The sequence below is a fragment of the Doryrhamphus excisus genome, chromosome 1 (assembly GCF_030265055.1).
Source record: "Doryrhamphus excisus isolate RoL2022-K1 chromosome 1, RoL_Dexc_1.0, whole genome shotgun sequence".
NCBI lineage: Eukaryota > Metazoa > Chordata > Actinopteri > Syngnathiformes > Syngnathidae > Doryrhamphus > Doryrhamphus excisus.
In genome coordinates this window covers 35,735,156-35,752,839 of record NC_080466.1, presented here as the reverse complement: position 1 = coordinate 35,752,839, position 17,684 = coordinate 35,735,156, and the positions used below count along the sequence as shown (strand labels likewise).

At 43.8% G+C, this 17,684-nt stretch overlaps 2 protein-coding genes across 2 annotated transcripts in view; one reads left to right on the top strand and one right to left on the bottom strand.

Moving 5' to 3' along the window:
- The first annotated feature begins 744 nt into the window (after positions 1-744).
- clul1 (clusterin-like 1 (retinal)) lies at positions 745-10,115 on the top strand. The gene is made up of 9 exons (XM_058073691.1): positions 745-889; positions 3,452-3,564; positions 5,012-5,160; positions 5,232-5,402; positions 5,472-5,919; positions 6,844-6,963; positions 7,028-7,242; positions 8,830-9,005; positions 9,088-10,115. Exons 2-9 carry the CDS (start codon positions 3,468-3,470, stop codon positions 9,107-9,109), a joined length of 1,398 nt encoding a protein of 465 aa, XP_057929674.1. The 5' UTR covers positions 745-889; positions 3,452-3,467; the 3' UTR covers positions 9,110-10,115.
- The window catches only part of yes1 (YES proto-oncogene 1, Src family tyrosine kinase), a 26,277-nt gene continuing 18,459 nt past the window's right edge, over positions 9,867-17,684 (bottom strand). Inside the window, exons 8-12 of the mRNA XM_058073678.1 lie at positions 15,440-15,619; positions 15,211-15,287; positions 13,034-13,187; positions 12,458-12,589; positions 9,867-10,445 (exon numbers count right to left, since the gene is read on the bottom strand). Of these exons, the coding sequence (XP_057929661.1) occupies positions 10,237-10,445; positions 12,458-12,589; positions 13,034-13,187; positions 15,211-15,287; positions 15,440-15,619 (752 nt within the window). The 3' untranslated portion in view covers positions 9,867-10,236. The remainder of the gene's footprint in view (positions 10,446-12,457; positions 12,590-13,033; positions 13,188-15,210; positions 15,288-15,439; positions 15,620-17,684) is intronic.

The window sequence follows — 17,684 nt, the reverse complement described above, 5'->3', positions numbered from 1 at the left end:
GTTGTCATTAGCAGGACCTGCTCCGCTTTGGGGGCAGGGGGTAAAACAAACCACATGCGAATCATCCCATGACAGTAAATGATGTCCTCTACCAGTATGTGTGTCTTCTACTCTAGCAAAGTCGTGGAGGAGAGCCCAGGACCTCAACGTAAGGCTGTTCCTTATTACTGTACTGCGGTGACGACTCCATTATCCGGGTCACGGTGTGAAGGGGGATGCTCAGATGGGATAGCAGAGATGCTAAACAGCCTCCATTCAAGGAGAACGTTGACTTTGTTGTCACGTCTGCTTCCAGCATCAAGAAGAAGCGGACAGTCCAAGACTATTGGGACACGCCTCCACCCCAATTGGAGTCATGACCCCAATCAGATGATTAGATGATGTCTTTTCCCTGCAGTGTAGACATGAATACGTCCAACACGCAACCCAAACCACGGTTCTCTCTGCTCTAGCTATGATAATATTCCATTTGTAAACCAGGAATCCTATTTAGCGGAAATCAGGTGTGGAATCAATTAACCGTGATAAACAAGAGGCTATTAATGTGTCCCAAGACTTTTGTCCGTATTGTCTGGTTCTATTCTTAGTGGTCAGTGGTGTAATTTGCAAAGTTTAAAGCTTGACCATAAATATCCTCCAAAGGAGCAGTTTTCCATCTGAGAAAATGCCAACAGGTGTATATACGTAGGTAGGTGCTGTTTCTGTTGAGGTGATGTAGCAGGTGGCTTTGACAACAAGGGTTACATGCTGGATTAACAGGCATGGACATCAAGAAAAGACGCTAATAGGATCAAGCTTCCAGTGGAAAGACCACAAATAGACCCGGCCTGCTGCAAACGTCCACACGGAAACATTGCTTTTGGTTCTGGTGTTTCAGTGGAGAATTGGGGTGAGTCCTCTCCTTCTATTAACTTGTTTACTGACCTCCTCCCCTTCTAATATCATCTTTACTGACCTCCTCTCCTTCTATTATCATCTTTACTGACCTCCTCCCCTTCTAATATCATCTTTACTGACCTCCTCCCCTTCTAATATCATCTTTACTCACCTCCTCCCCTTCTAATATCATCTTTACTGACCTCCTCCCCTTCTAATATCCTCTTTACTGACCTCCTCTCCTTCTAATATCATCTTTACTGGCCTCCTCTCCTTCTAATATCATCTTTACTGACCTCCTCCCCTTCTAATATCCTCTTTACTGACCTCCTCTCCTTCTAATATCATCTTTACTGGCCTCCTCTCCTTCTATTATCATCTTTACTGACCTCCTCTCCTTCTATTGTCTTGTTTACTGACCTCCTCGCCTTCTATTATCACCTTTACTGACCTCCTCTCCTTCTATTATCATCTTTACTGACCTCATCTCCTTCTATTATCACCTTTACTGACCTCCTCTCCTTCTATTATCATCTTTACTGACCTCCTCTCCTATTATCATCTTTACTGACCTCCTCCCCTTCTAATATCATCTTTACTGACCTCCTCTCCTTCTATTCTCTTTCTATTATCGTCTTTACTGACCTCCTATCCTTCGATTCTCCTTCTATTGTCTTGTTTACTGACCTCCTCTCCTTCTATTATCTTGTTTACTGACCTCCTCTCCTTCTATTATCATCTTTACTGACCTCCTCTCCTTCTATTCTCCTTCTAATAGCATCTTTACTGACCTCCTCTCCTTCTATTATCTTGTTCACTGACCTCCTCTCCTTCTATTATCTTGTTCACTGACCTCCTCTCCTTCTATTATCTTGTTCACTGACCTCCTCTCATTCTATTGTCTTGTTCACTGACCTCCTCTCCCTCTATTATCTTGTTTACTGATCTCCTCTCCTTCTATTATCTTGTTTACTGATCTCCTCTCCTTCTATTATCTTGTTTACTGACCTCCTCTCCTTCTATTCTCCTTCTATTATCATCTTTACTGACCTCCTCTCCTTCTATTGTCTTGTTTACTGACCTCCTCTCCTTCTATTCTCCTTCTATTATCATCTTTACTGACCTCCTCTCCTTCTATTGTCTTGTTTACTGACCTCCTCGCCTTCTATTATCTTCTTTACTGACCTCCTCGCCTTCTATTATCTTGTTTACTGATCTCCTCTCCTTCTATTATCTTGTTTACTGACCTCCTCTCCTATTATCATCTTTACTGACCTCCTCCCCTTCTAATATCATCTTTACTGACCTCCTCTCCTTCTATTCTCCTTCTATTATCGTCTTTACTGACCTCCTATCCTTCGATTCTCCTTCTATTGTCTTGTTTACTGACCTCCTCTCCTTCTATTATCTTGTTTACTGACCTCCTCTCCTTCTATTATCATCTTTACTGACCTCCTCTCCTTCTATTCTCCCTCTAATAGCATCTTTACTGACCTCCTCTCCTTCTATTCTCCTATTATTTTGTTCACTGACCTCCTCTCCTTCTATTATCTTGTTCACTGACCTCCTCTCCTTCTATTATCTTGTTCACTGACCTCCTCTCCTTCTATTATCTTGTTCACTGACCTCCTCTCCTTCTATTATCTTGTTCACTGACCTCCTCTCCTTCTATTATCTTGTTCACTGACCTCCTCTCCTTCTATTATCTTGTTCACTGACCTCCTCTCCTTCTATTATCTTGTTCACTGACCTCCTCTCATTCTATTGTCTTGTTCACTGACCTCCTCTCCCTCTATTATCTTGTTTACTGATCTCCTCTCCTTCTATTATCTTGTTTACTGACCTCCTCTCCTTCTATTCTCCTTCTATTATCATCTTTACTGACCTCCTCTCCTTCTATTGTCTTGTTTACTGACCTCCTCGCCTTCTATTATCTTCTTTACTGACCTCCTCGCCTTCTATTATCTTCTTTACTGACCTCCTCGCCTTCTATTATCTTGTTTACTGACCTCCTCTCCTTCTATTATCTTGTTTACTGATCTCCTCTCCTTCTATTATCTTGTTTACTGACCTCCTCTCCTTCTATTATCTTGTTTACTGACCTCCTCTCCTTCTATTATCTTGTTTACTGATCTCCTCTCCTTCTATTATCTTGTTTACTGACCTCCTCTCCTTCTATTCCCCTTCTATTATTTTGTTTACTGACCTCCTCTCCTTCTATTCTCCTGTTATCTTCTTTACTGACATCCTCTCCTTCTATTGTCTTTTTTACTGACCTCCTCTCCTTCTATTCTCCTTCTATTGTCATCTTTACTGACCTCCTCCCCTTCTATAATCATCTTTACTGATTCTTTATTTAACATCAGTTTAATATCAGTTTCCTTTACTGGATCGGTGTCTTTTTCTACCATCCTCATTTGGCTTTGGCACCCTCTATTGGCCAAACATGGCTATGTCACGTTCAAAGACCTATTAGTTCCTCTCATGTAAAATAGATACCTGGAGCAGCTGTTGCATGACTGTTGACTAACTCAAATCTCAGCCTTAAAATGTTTTTTCTGACTTTTTGCCCAAGGACCAAAAGCGAAGAGATGAAGTTTCTGCAAAGTTTGGTTCTGCTGGTGTCAGTGGCGTTCCTTAGGGGGGGTGCAGCAGAGTCCCAAACGGCCTCCCAGGATGCTTTAAAAGGTAACATTTGGACGTTTAACATAATGTCGTGTGTTTACCTCAAGGTAGATTATTATATTGATTATTGATAGAGCAATACTGTATGTACCCTGCCATTGGCTGGCCACCAGTCCAGGGTGGACCCCGTCTCTCCCTAAAGACACCTGGGATAGGCTCCAGCATACCCACAGGCCTCATGAGGATAGGCGGCATCAAAAATAAATGGATGAGCTTACATTAGTGAGCGATAAGAATATCCCCTTGTTGGTCTTTCTGCTTATTCAGAAAAATAAGGTGAGAACAGCGGTAATTGACGCATGCGCACCAGAGCAAACACGCCTCGGGTCCAATGTCATACACACAGCACTGTGAAGCACTGTGAAGCACTATGAAGCACGGTGAAGCACTATGAGCCGCAATGAAGCACTATGAAGCACAATGGAGCACTATGAGCCGCAATGGAGCAAGATGAAGGACAATGGAGGACAATGAAGCACTGTGAAGCACGGTGAAGCACAATGAAGCACAATGAAGCACGATGAAGCACAATGAAGCACAATGAAGCACAATGAAGCACAATGAAGCACGGTGAAGCACGATGAAGCACAATGAGCCACTATGAAGCACGGTGAAGCACGGTGAAGCACGGTGAAGCACGGTGAAGCACGGTGAAGCACGGTGAAGCACTATGAGCCACGATGAAGCACTATGAAGCACAATGAAGCACGGCGAAGCACAATGAAGCACGGCGAAGCACAATGAAGCACGGCGAAGCACAATGAAGCACTATGAGCCACTATGAAGCACGGTGAAGCACGGTGAAGCACGGTGAAGCACAATGAAGCACGGTGAAGCACGGTGAAGCACGGTGAAGCACGGTGAAGCACGGTGAAGCACTATGAGCCGCAATGAAGCACAATGGAGGACGATGAAGCACTATGAAGCACTATGGAGCACTATGGAGCACTATGGAGCACTATGGAGCACTATGGAGCACAATGAAGCACCATGAAGCACCCCGGGAGCGTCCCCACAGGGTCACACAGAGCCCCACACAGCTTTATAACCTCATTATGACAGTAGTACAATTCCAACCCCATATACTGTCTTTGTCATTCCCATTGCAAGAATGCGAGATGCATTCAGGGACAGTCCGAACATCAGAAAAAGGGCTTAACTGTCGTGGAAGAATTTGCGAAAGGAGAAGCCATCATTGGTGCGCCAGGCTTGGATGGATGATGGCTGTGTTTCGGTGAGATGAGGGAGAGGAGAAGAGCTTGTTGGGTAGGGTGGAGACAGGGTGGAGCCTGGTGATGTCATTATATGCAAATGTGCTCCCATCACAAACTTTGGTTGGTACTGTTTTTCTCATTTACAGTATTTTCATCTCCAAACTATATATTTTGAAGGACAATGATACAGAAAAATCTGTACCTGAAGATATGAGCTTGTCTCCCCTCCTGCTCAGAGTTGTCCCAGGCTGGGGAGAAGGTGGTGGGCGAGGAGGTCAAGCGGGCCTTGTACGGCGTCAAGCAGATGAAGGAGGTGATGTGGAGGAACGAGCAGAAGCACGAGCACCTCATGAAGTCTCTGCAACACAGCAGCGATAAGAAAAAGGTCAGCTTCTCTCCAGTAGAAACAAAGAAAGAGGAAAAAGGGACCGTGAAAATGCTCCTTACTTCCACCAGGGGGCGGCAGAGCTGGCTCAAGACGTGTCTGTGAAGCTGCAGGAGGCTGAGGAGCACTGCAGGACATCCTTACAGTCAGAGTGGGATCGGTGTAGGCCCTGCTTGGAGGAGGCATGCAAAGCCTTCTTCAGCACTACCTGTCGTAGAGGTTTTTCCACCTTCCAAACTAAGGTAGGACAAACTTGGAATCTTGGAATGGTGCTCCTAAAACCGGAAGGACTCTCTTTTCTTCTTATGTAGGTGGAGAACTTTTTCCACAGGGTGTCCAAACGCTTCAACTTCGGTGAAGCTGAGCTGGAAGCAGGTGACATCCTAGTGAACCAGGACCCGGATGACCCCGATGTAGAAGTGGTCCGCATCCAGGATTCCTTCACTCGCCTGAGCCGGAAAGTGGGAATGCTGGTAAACAACAGTGTGGCCCTGGCCTCCAGGATGAGCGTGAAGCTGGACCGAGCTCTTCAGAAGGCTCTTCTGAACGGTCACTTGGTCCCGACCACCACGACGACGACGCAGACCACCGCTGACCCCAATGACCCAGCCCGGGACTCGGGTTTCCTGCAGGGGGTGGGCTTGGAGGAGGTGCTGGACTCCTTCTTTGACTTTGGCCGCAGTGTGGTGGAGGAGTTTGGGGCGGTGGTGACGCAGGTGTTTGATGACCTCCATGGACCAGGGGGGGATGACAAGACAGGTGAGCCGACGCAGGACACTTCATTAGGTACACCCAACCCAATTACAACTCTGCTCATGCTCACTTTTGATGGACACTGTCACAACAGTATGGATGACATCAGCCACCCATTTTCTGGTCCCTGGGGGGAGTGGGGGGAGGCGGGTTCCTGCCTTTCAGTTTGCATGTATGCCCACCAGATGGCACTGCTGTTCCCATTCAAAGCATGCAGAGAAAGGGTTGTAAAACCGCAGTGCATCCAGAATGCTGCTGCTCGAGTCCCGACTAGAACCAGGAAATATGATCCTCTCAGAGAATAGATTGAGGTCTTGCACCAAAGTTCACCTCTGACACATGAACCATCTCAGGTCTGAGAAGCTCAGGTAGTGGTCTCCTGTATGTGCCCAGGGTTGGGGTGGTCCTGTCTTTCAGTTTGCATGTATGCCCACCAGATGGCGCTGCTGTTCCCATTCAAAGCATGCAAAGAACCGTGCCTTCTCAAAAGGGTTGTAAAACCGCAGTGCATCCAGAATGCTGCTGCTCGAGTCCCGACTAGAACCAGGAAATATGATCCTCTCAGAGAATAGACTGAGAATTGACTGTGGTCTTGAACCAAAGTTCACCTCTGACACATGAACCACCTCAGGTCTGAGAAGCTCAGGTAGTGGTCTCCTGCATGTGCCCAGAGTCAAGACTAAGTGCTGCCAAAATCTGTGTGCGACAATCCTTAACTTTGGGAATGTTTACTTAACAACTGGAAGTATTGTAGCTGCATTTTTAGGGAATGGTTTTATGAAGTGGTTTCTCTCTTAAAGAACAAATCTCGCAGTCAAGCCTGACAGGTAACAAGCTATGAATACCTATCAGGATGTGCCAATCAAAAGCGAGCATGCTCTTGTGTCATGTGATCTTAAACAGCAACTTCCATGTTTGTGTTTGCCACAGGGAAAAGCATCCCCCGCTTCCTCCAGAACAGGAAGCTGTGCAGGGACCTCCGCAGGCAGTCGTCAGAGTGCTGGCAGTTCCAGACGCAGTGTGAAGCCTGCCAGGGGGCCTTGTCCACAGGTGATGTCACACACCTTCCGTGAACATGTGACGCCATCACAGCCCCGTTTGATTTGTTCTCCAGAGTGTCCCAACGTGAGGGAGCTGCACATGGAGCTGGACCAGGTCTCCCAGCTGATGGGAATGTCCAAGGAGCAGTATGATGAGATCCTGTCCATCGTGCGGCGACACGCCGACGAGACAGTCAGCTGGCTGGGCGACATGGCCGCCGAGTTCAGCTGGGTGACTTGGGCGGTGGGCGACGGCGGCGGGCCACAAAACATCTTCCGCATCACAAGGGTGAGCTGAGGAAAGACGAGCACAAAAAAAACGTCTGCTGAGTAGAATATTCATGAGACGCATACGTTAACATCAATATTGAGGAAACACATGTTCACGATTCAAGGAGATGATTATTGTTGAATATTGTTGAGATGAATTGTTGCAAGCTACAAACTCTCTTTTCGCACCAAGTACCTCCAAATTTTTTTTTAATATGAATATTTTCCCCCACTTATGATACTAATTTTTTTTTATGTTTCTTGGGACCAATTATGCTCATTTTTTGGGCCCTTTTTTTATTGAGTTAATAACCCCACAGAAAGCTTTCTAGATCTTACAGAATCTGCACCCATTCCAGCTGTTTTTCCTTGGATTTCCAAAACAGTCTGTTTTCATTTATTCCACCCCAGTGCCGTCATTAGGCCTATTTTAGGGGGGTTCTTAAGCCCCCCTAAATAATTTGATTTTTTTTTTTTTTATAAAAAAAAATCTTTGACATATTTCGTATAATAGGGCAAAAGCAGGCTAATAAGCAAGCCAATAAGCAGGCTAATACTAGCTAATACTAATCAGAAGAATAATAATATAGTAATAATAATAGGCTAGTTAATAATATAATAATGATTATTAATGGTGGCCATTTAGTATCCATTAAGTATTTAGCATCTCTACTAAATCTGCCCAAAAGTGGGAAAGTAAAATCCCGGTTCATGTTTGTTATTTGTTTTTTGGATTTTTTAAAAATTAAATACTAAATAAATAAACTACTACATTCATTCATATTTTGTGCATCTCCAGGGGACTAAGCCCCCCCTGTCCTCAGAACCTAGTGATGCCCCTGTTCCACCCACTCTACTGTGATTGGTCACACTCCCAAGCGTTTCCGAAGACTTCCGGACTACTGCCGAACCTCACTGTCTAATTTTGTCGGTAGAGGCGTTGATAATAAATGAATAAACCCTTTGGAGAGCTACTTGAAAAGTGGTTCAGAGCCACTGTTTGGAGACCCCTGACTTACACAGTATGAACTCAGAGTGGTAACGTAGTAGGCTCGTGTTTACCAACTGCAAACATCGGTAGTGGAAATGTGGTCATTATACGTTTTTGCGGGACTACCCGTGTTTAAAAAATTTGTAGGCAAGACACTCCCTGTATGCACACTCTATAATGCTACAAAGAAAACCGCTGACTTACACAAAATAAACAGGACACTGATAAATTGTTACTTACTGCTTGCGCTTCTGATTGCATGTTGCAACGTCGCACTTCAGCAACATTTTGACGGATAGTCAATTTTTCGCTTCTCCTGGAATCTGTAAGTGAAATCTGAACAAATATTTATATATTATATATTTATGTTATGTAACACGGTGAGGAAAACCTCTGAAACCGAGCGTTTTGAGCCATCCCAAACTTCTTTCAGGGCTCACTTCCAAATACCCCAAACTTATGACCTGAATACACAAGAGTACAACATCCTAAGTACATTTATAGGTCAGAAAAGTGTGAAAAAGTATAATAGGTCCCCTTTTCAAATGGTTTTCATAACCATTTAATACATACATGTTAAAGTGTACCAATTGCGTTCACCTCACTGTGCTCCAGGTGACACCAAGGAGCCAAGACCTAAACCTGCCAGCAGCAGAAACTCAAGTGGAGGTGAACATCCTCAACTCCCCCCACTTTATCTTCTCCGTGCCAGGGGAGCTGGACCTGCAGGAACCTGCCTTCATTGAGTATGTGGTCCAAGAGGCCCTGGTGAAGTACAAGGAGATGGTCAGGTGACAGCAAGGACAAGATCTGTGATATTAAAGCATTGGCTACAGTTGTATGTCAACGTGTTTTATGCTTCTTACTTTACAGGTATGAGGAAGATGAGGAGTAGATGACAACCAATCACAGAGCTCGATGGAGTTGCACAATTTGAGTTATATAAACAGCAAAATGCTTTTCTTACCTGCTGCCAGCTATACTTGGAAGTAAATGTAACATTTCAGTAGAACAAAGTCAAATCAAAAAAATACATTTTTAAGCAAAAATGTTTATTTTTTTTCTGTACAAAAATTCTATTAGTTACCATTTTGTGTCATTTCATCACCCCCCCTCCTGCCAACATAGTTAAATCCTAACTGTAGGAACAATCACAAATTAGGTAATCCAGAGGGAAACAAAGTTAAAAACAAAATAAAATGTAAAAAAAAAAACTTTCACATCTTTCACGTATGTACGTAAATGTTCCCAACATGCACCATCAGACAGACAGGAAATATAATAAAAAATTTGCATTATTAGCTCTGTTGTTTAAAAACAATTGTGTTTGAGTGTTAGGCTAAGTAGAGTAGAGTCGATGCAACATGAAGTTGCTTTGTTTAGTGTTTAGCTGACATAACACCATGGTTCGGGGGGGTGGGGTGTGGCGGGGGAGGCAAGGATGTATCCATCACAATCAGCAGATTGCATAAATGTCATGCTTTTGACTGTGCGCTATATTGGACCATGATACTGTATGTTAACGAGGTACGGTTCAAGTCTTTTGATGCAAAATGTCACTGAAATGTGCTTTTCATCCAAAAAAAACAAACAATACAACAAAAATAAACTCCCTAGATACAGGAAATGTTGATTTTTTTTTTAAGTTAGTGTTTTTGCATGAAAATGATGTCATTTTTTTTAATCCATCAGAATGTAACCAAAAAAAGAAAGTCATCTTGCCATTTGTCCACACTTACTAAAATTCATTTTCTGTACATACGCGCACATTCCTGCACCATCTGTCAGCCAACACACACTCTCAACAAACCACCATACATATAAAAGATCTCCACTCCCATGGGGGAGATTTATTTTGCAGAATAAAATAATAAGCGGGAGAACGAATGGATGATTCATAATAAAAACAGTCAACATCATTGAATTTGAAATGAGGAGGACTAACTAGTCTGGTATTGATCACAGTGTTGTGGCCGCTTTTTTTTTTTTGCCATGAGCTTCACCTAGTCACGGACAGCTGTACTACAGGTTGTCCCCCGGTTGGTACTGTGGCTCGGTGGCGGTGAAGTAGTCCTCCAGGAAGGACTGGATGTACTCGAAGGTGGGCCTCTCGTCGGGTTCTTTCTTCCAGCAATGGCGCATCATCTCGTGGAGCGAGTCGGGGCATCCCTGAGGGCACGGCATGCGGTAGCCTCGCTCCACTTGCTCCAGCACCTCCCTGTTCACCATCCCTGAGAAAAAAACACAAAACATGGAGGGGGAGGGGTTACGCTAGCTGGCATCACAAGTGGTGAGTACGGCAAAATTGAAACAAAACATAAAATATTTGTGGGTCAAAGGAAGCTGCGACACTAAAAAGATCCATGGGCTGCACTTTGGACATCCCGGTGTTAAAACAACATTGCTGTGTGGTCTTGCTGAGACTAAACAAAAATCCTTCCTGTTCCAAAAATGGAATTCTTCATCCCAAAGACAGTAAAAGAAGCCCCCATATTGACTGCAATAGCGTGGAAACATAATAAGTCGGAGCCCGGTGCATTTGGTATTATCTCACACACAAGGAGGGCCATGCTGGATTCAAGTGCGACTTCAACAGGAACCCAAAACATAAGTCTACATTTCCAAACTGTCCAGCTGTGCTTAGATCTTAGATCCCCGTAGAAATAAATCATTGGCAGGAGCCACAAAATTGCAGTTCTTTGACCACATTGAGCAAGGATCAATTCATTAGAATGAAAGCTTTCCCAGTGGGGCCAGATGGCCTTTATGAGGAGATGGCGGGGCCGACTTGGCCATATGGTGCTCTGTGATCACTGAGAATGTGAGACAAGCTGCAGTGCTGGACTCAAACAGCAGGAGGCGGCGGCGTGAGGTGTCAGACTGAATGGATCATGGGGGAAATCACATACTTTCCCATGACCTAATAAGTCACTTGACTTCCCTGTGGACTCAAATGATGAGTTTGCATTTGTCATATAAATGGATGAAAGAACCCACCCTAGAAACATTTGGACATCTGATAATTGGCCATAATGGGACCAATTCATTTTCTACCGCTTATCCTCACGAGGGTCGCGGAGGGGGTGCTGGAGCCTATTCCAGCTGTCTTCGGGCGAGATGCGGGGTACACCCTGGACTGGTCGCCAGCCAATCACAGGGCACATATAGACAAACAACCATTCACACTCACATTCATACCTATGGACAATTTAGAGTCACCAATTAACCTAGCATGTTTTTGGAATGTGGGAGGAAAGCGGCAAGAACATGCAAACTCCGCACAGATATGGTGGAGGTTGGAATCGAACTCAGTTCTCCTAGCTGTGTGGCCTGTGTGCTAACCACTTGTCCGCCGTGCAGCCTTCTTGAATTTATAAAGTAGGTAAAAAAGAAAAAGAAGAAAGAAAGAGGCTGCAAAGCGGACGAGCGGTTAGCGCGCAGCCCTCACAGCTAGGAGACCCGAGTTCAATTCCACTCTCGGCCATCTCTGTGTGGAGTTTGCATGTTCTCCCCGTGCATGCGTGGGTTTTCTCCAGGTTCTCCGTTTTCCTCCCACATTCCAAAAACATACTAGGTTAATTAGCGACTCCAAATTGTCCATAGGTATGAGTGTGAGTGTGAATGGTTGTTTGTCTATATGTGCCCTGTGATTGGCTGGCCACCAGTCCAGGGTGTACCCCGCCTCTCGCCCAAAGACAGCTGGGATAAGCTCCAGCATACACCCGTGTATATAAGACATATTAAAAGCACAAAATGAATACACAACCAACATATACGTGTACCAACGTATACAACAACTCATACGCCACCAGTATGAGTCTGGAGATTATTACATCACTCTTTGATGTGTATGGTAAAAGTGTGCTAGCATTAATCAACTGGAGTTTGGGCACCAACAAAATCATCAAAATGTACCTTGATGTATTCCCATATAGTATCAGCATTTGGGACTAAATATGAGGTGAAGGAAAAGCGGGAAAAATATACTATCGTAGTCTAGTGTGGAGTGGGAGAAAGTTAGCACAAGCACAATGTTGCCTTCAAGTACCGTCGAACAAAGTGGGATGAGTCGCTACTTGTGAGGAAAAAGCGGTAGAATGAATGAATGAAATAGCTGGGATAGGCTCCAGCAACCCCCTGTGAGGATAAGCGGTAGAAACTGAATGAATATGAGGAAAGAATTGATATACAGGAAGTTGCACATCTAACATCTAAAGCCTAAGTAAAGATATTGAGTCCCTACCTGGATAGGGTACCCTGCCTTTGGTGACCAGTTCAGTCAGTAGTATACCAAAGGACCACACATCTGACTTGATAGTGAAGCGTCCATATAGAGCAGCTTCGGGTGCGGTCCACTTGATGGGGAACTTTGCACCTGCACAACAAGGAAGATACGTGTTGGTTCATTCAAGTCAATTTACTGTATTTACAGTATATAGCACCAAATCACAACACAGTTATATCATGGCGCTTTATACACGAAGGGGTCAGTTCCAACTACTATATATGGTAATCTTAAGTCATCTTATTTTATTTCTTTCTTTGCCTTGACCCAGCACTGGCTATATTTTGCCTTTTTAAAAAAGATCTTTTCTTTCAAACTAAATATTCTACGTATCAATTTAAGATACAACAAAAGATAGTTGTGAATAAATAGACAATAGACATGAGAAATAAGTTCTGCTTCTTCCTACTCCTTTTCGGACATGCTGACTTTCGCAAATCAACCACCTTAATACAGCTTGTTAATGTATGAAGCAAATAAACTAAACAATACCATGTTATCATATATGTTATTGTTTATGTCAAATGCACGCACCTTGTCTAGCGGTGTACTCGTTGTCCTCGATGAGTCGGGCGAGGCCGAAGTCGGCGATTTTACAAACCAGGTTGTCGGCCACCAGAATGTTGGCAGCTCTCAGGTCTCTGTGGATGTAGTTCATCCTCTCGATGAAGGCCATGCCGTCTGCAATCTGCGTGCGATTGCACAAGGGAAGACAGGGGGCATGGGGCAAGCAGCGGGGTGGGCAACAAACAGGCAGGGGGGGGAGAAGGGGGGTCCACAATGCATAAGGCTGCACAAAATGTTGCCATCATACAAGATCTCAGTCCATGTGACATCAAATGATCAACTCTGTGTGCTTTTTATATTCTTTGGAGCAGCCTTCAAGTGACGTGAAAGTGGGTCCATCATTGGAACTGGAGGGGCTCTGATCAAGGCATTAGGCTTCCGACTCCCATTCCTATCATCCATGAGTTAAATCGACCTGTAGCGATAATAAGCTCATGGATTCATTGTAAGTTTTTCTATTTATTTATGATGAGTGCCACTGGCGGGCTGCACGGCGGACGAGTGCTTAGCATGCAGGCCTCACAGCTAGGAGACCCGAGTTCAAGTCCACCGTCGGCCATCTCTGTGTGGAGTTTACATGTTCTTCCCGTGCATGCGTGGGTTTTCTCCGGGTATTCCGGTTTCCTCCCACATTCCAAAAACATGCTAGGTTAATTGGCAACTCCAAATTCAGAATCCATAGGTATGAATGTGAGTGTGAATGGTTGTTTGTCTATATGTGCCCTGTGATTGGCTGGCCACCAGTCCAGGGTGTACCCCGCCTCTCGCCCAAAGACAGCTGGGATAAGCTCCAGCATACACCCATGTATATAAGACATATTAAAAGCACAAAATGAATACACAACCAACATATACGTGTACCAACGTATACAACAACTCATACGCCACCAGTATGAGTCTGGAGATAATTACATCACTCTTTGTGTTAACGTTAAGGCTCCAGCACCGTGGTACACTGAGCACCGAAAATGATTCTTCTTTCTGCGTCAGTTCAGGAAACTCACTTGGGGGGGGGGGGCAAAACCGCAACTTCATTTTATTTGATATAGCAGTTTTATTTATGTTATTATCTATTTATTCATTCATTCATTATCTATTTATTCATTCATTCATTTTCTACTGCATATCCTCACAAGAGTCGCGGGAGTGCTGGAGCCTATCCCAGCTGTCTTCGGGTGAGAGACAAAGTACACCCTGGACTGGTGGCCAGCCAATCACAGGGCACATATAGACAAACAACCATTCACACTCACATTCATACCTATGGACAATTTGGAGTGGCCAATTAACCTAGCATGTTTTTGGAATGTGGGAGGAAACTGGAGTACCCGGAGAAAACCCACGCATGCACGGGGAGAACATGCAAACTCCACACAGAGATGGCCGAGGGTGGAAATGAACTCAGGTCTCCAAGCTGTGAGGTCTGCGTGCTAACCACACGATCGCCGAGCAGCCCGGAGGAGATTTTTTTTTTTCAAAACAGTCTGCTTTAAATTATTCGACCCATGGCCCATCTCTGGGCACACCTCTTCGTTGTGATTGGTCACACTACCAAGCGTTCCTGAGCACTTCCAAACTACTGCCAAAGCCTACTTTCTCATTTTGCCTGTATAGGAGTTAGTAATAAATGAATAAACCCTTGAGCTACTGGTTGGAGACACGACTTAGACGTAGGTGTAGATGCGTACATAATTGGGTTGTTTATTGTTATATTACAATTGTATTTATTGGAGATGTACCTGCTGGCTATTTGAACAGTGATTATAGCACACTGTTACACCCCTGGTAGCAGCCCTAATCAAGTTCACGCAGGCTTGTTCATATCCAAAATCTTCAAAACATAAGCGCCGCCTCCTCACTCTGACTTCCAAGCCCCAAGAGGCGTCTTGGAGGTTAAATGTAGATGCGCTTCCTCCACATCATTTTTAATTTGGACTGCGCTTGAGAGGAGGCTGCGGCGAGGCAATGTAGGAGTGTATCACAGCACGCAACGGAGGCGTACGGTTTAAGTGGCCTCTGATGAGAGAAGCGTTTAGGCGCCGCGGGGAGCTAAGTGCTACGGAGCGAAGGGACGCACACAGAGCAGGAAGCCGAAAGCTCCAGATGTGATATTCCATCTTACAAACACAGAGAGTGGATCCTACCTGTGCAGCCATGTCCACCAGCTGGGGCAGCTTCAGGTATTTGCCATCTCCCTCTTTCAAGAAGTCCAGTAGACTCCCTGATAAAAAAAAAAACTTTAGAAGTCCATCGGTCCATTTTCTATGCCTATGCTTCATTAGAGTCCTGACTTTGTTGTTTAAAGTGCCGGTCCAACATTCGGAGGCCGGAATGGCGGAAGTCTTGTTGACTTTTCACACAATAAGGACCAACCTTTGCCCATGAACTCGGTGACGATGTAGATGGGCTCTTCGGATACCACGGCGTACAGCGGGACCAGCTTGTCATGCCGCAGCTTCTTCATAATCTGAGCCTCTTGCAGGAAGGCTTCTGGCGACATGGTGCCTGGCTTCAGGGTCTTGATTGCCACTTTGGTGGTGCCGTTCCACGTGCCTGAATGGAGAAGAAAAGGCAAAACGGCTAAGTATGTCTCCAAAAAACAAGCCTCCTGTACATAAAGGTCAAAAAATAATAGAAAAAGTAATAATGAGTGTGTGTAAATACACAGAAAATACACAGAAAAAGATGAATTGGACAGTCTTATCACTCTGTAATGAGTTACGTACCAATTATAATGCCGTTAAATGTGCCGCTACACAGAAGCTCACGGCTGCTATGTCCATCTTTCAGCTTGACTGACATATTCGGTTCATTTGGAGTAAGGCTCGACTGATACATTGGGCCGATATTTGCGTTCTTTACTTGAATCGGTATTGGTCGACACACGCGCATAGGTTCACCGATGTATTTTTATTTTTTGAGTATTTTGAAAAGTGCTATACAAATAAAATGTATTATTATAAAATGTATTATTATGATTTACAAACAGGCATCTGCCGGGCAGCTTTATGTTGCCGGAAGACCCTGCAACACACGTAGTCGCGGTACCCCTCCCATACTGCAAGAGTGGTGAATCATAACAAGGGTCATGGTAATGGTTTAATTCCATTTGAACATGCATCAGATTACAATTGAATGCATCACATAATCAGTTCCCAGTTCCACATGTCCAAAAGGAGTAGGAAGAAGCAAAGCTTATTAAATCCTACCCCTCCGTCTGGTACTTTTACAATCAGTAACCGTTACATTTGTTCACTTCCTGCTTTCCTAATATAGTCCTAATATAGTTTAATTTTTTTTTTTTAGGTTAGGTTTTCGACTTTTAATTAGCCTCTAACAGTTCAACTTAGTTGAAATATTGCCACCTGTTTTGAAATAGGAAACATGAACGCCAAGTGCATGCAATATACGTGCAATATACATATAGTTTTTGGGTGTGAAAACCAGGAATGCTGCTGAATGCTTCATCTTTAAAAGTGCCTACCTTTGCAATTAGGGAGCTGTTGATGTAGTCGGAGGCTAATAAGTACAGCTTTAATGTCAATGTTGGCAATTTAGTGTTTGTAGGAGTTTCATTCAACGCCGGGCTGAGGTTAAATGCGTGTCGTGTTATGTGTGTGCGCCCTCTCTGAGCATGCATGCACACGCACAGAACAGATTGGAGCAGCCGTGTCTGCTTATCAGAGGTCTTTAGCGTGCACAACACCAACTTTAATGATGAGAGAAATGTTTTATATATCATTAGATAAAACTGTTTTGCACATGGTTGAATATGTATTCCTTTTAATGTTGATAATGTCGTTTAAATGCGAGTTTAAGAAAGCTGAATCCTACTGTGTTCAGTGTTTACATTTCAATAAATATTTGTTTAAACTTGAGACCTGTAATATTTGTTATCATTGTCATTTTTTTATGTAAACTTAGGGAGCAAAAGCAGTATCGGCCACAAATATCGGCCCAAGCAAAATCGTCCATCGGCTAAGGGTGATGGAAAAAAAATCGGTATCGGCCCGAAAAAATCCATATTGGTCGATCCCTAATTTGGAGCTCTTCATACTTACAAATATATATCATGATTTGTCTTCATTTATTAAATTCCTCAAAAATTGGCATATTTTTTCGACATAACTGCTAATTATTTAATTAGTTAAAAACTGTGATTAATCTGATTAAGATTGTATGATTACAATTAATCATTCAAATTCATAAGACAGCCTGACTAAAATAGTAAAATTAAGCCTAACTTGAAATTTTAGGAGCACAACCACAATTCAGGCATACACACCAAAATCTTTTCACAGTTTGCTAATACATTGATTGTAATTTGTTGCTAACTAAAACAGTTATCCCACAAATCTCTGCTTTTCCAATTTATCACGGCTGCAAAATATCCCAAAATGGAGCCAGAAAGTTGCAAGTGCCAGGATTTTGATCAAACAGGTGATAAATACCATAGAATTCAAGAAGAAAAACACAACGTTGGTGTCTGAGCAGGTGTCGCTGCTACATTTATATGCATTTTTTTTTTAATTTTTAAAGGTGCCTACTCTCTGTCCATCCGGGATTGGGATGAAATAAAAAGGAGACAACGTAAAACACTACAAAATCCGAAAGCTGG

Excerpts from the sequence above, each read along its gene's own strand:
- clul1 (XM_058073691.1), top strand. The coding sequence starts at position 3,468 with ATGAAGTTTCTGCAAAGTTTGGTTCTGCTGGTGTCAGTGGCGTTCCTT. Across the intron at positions 7,243-8,829 it reads ACATCTTCCGCATCACAAGG|GTGACACCAAGGAGCCAAGA; the intron begins GTGAGCTGAGGA and ends ACTGTGCTCCAG. Across the intron at positions 9,006-9,087 it reads AAGTACAAGGAGATGGTCAG|GTATGAGGAAGATGAGGAGT; the intron begins GTGACAGCAAGG and ends CTTACTTTACAG.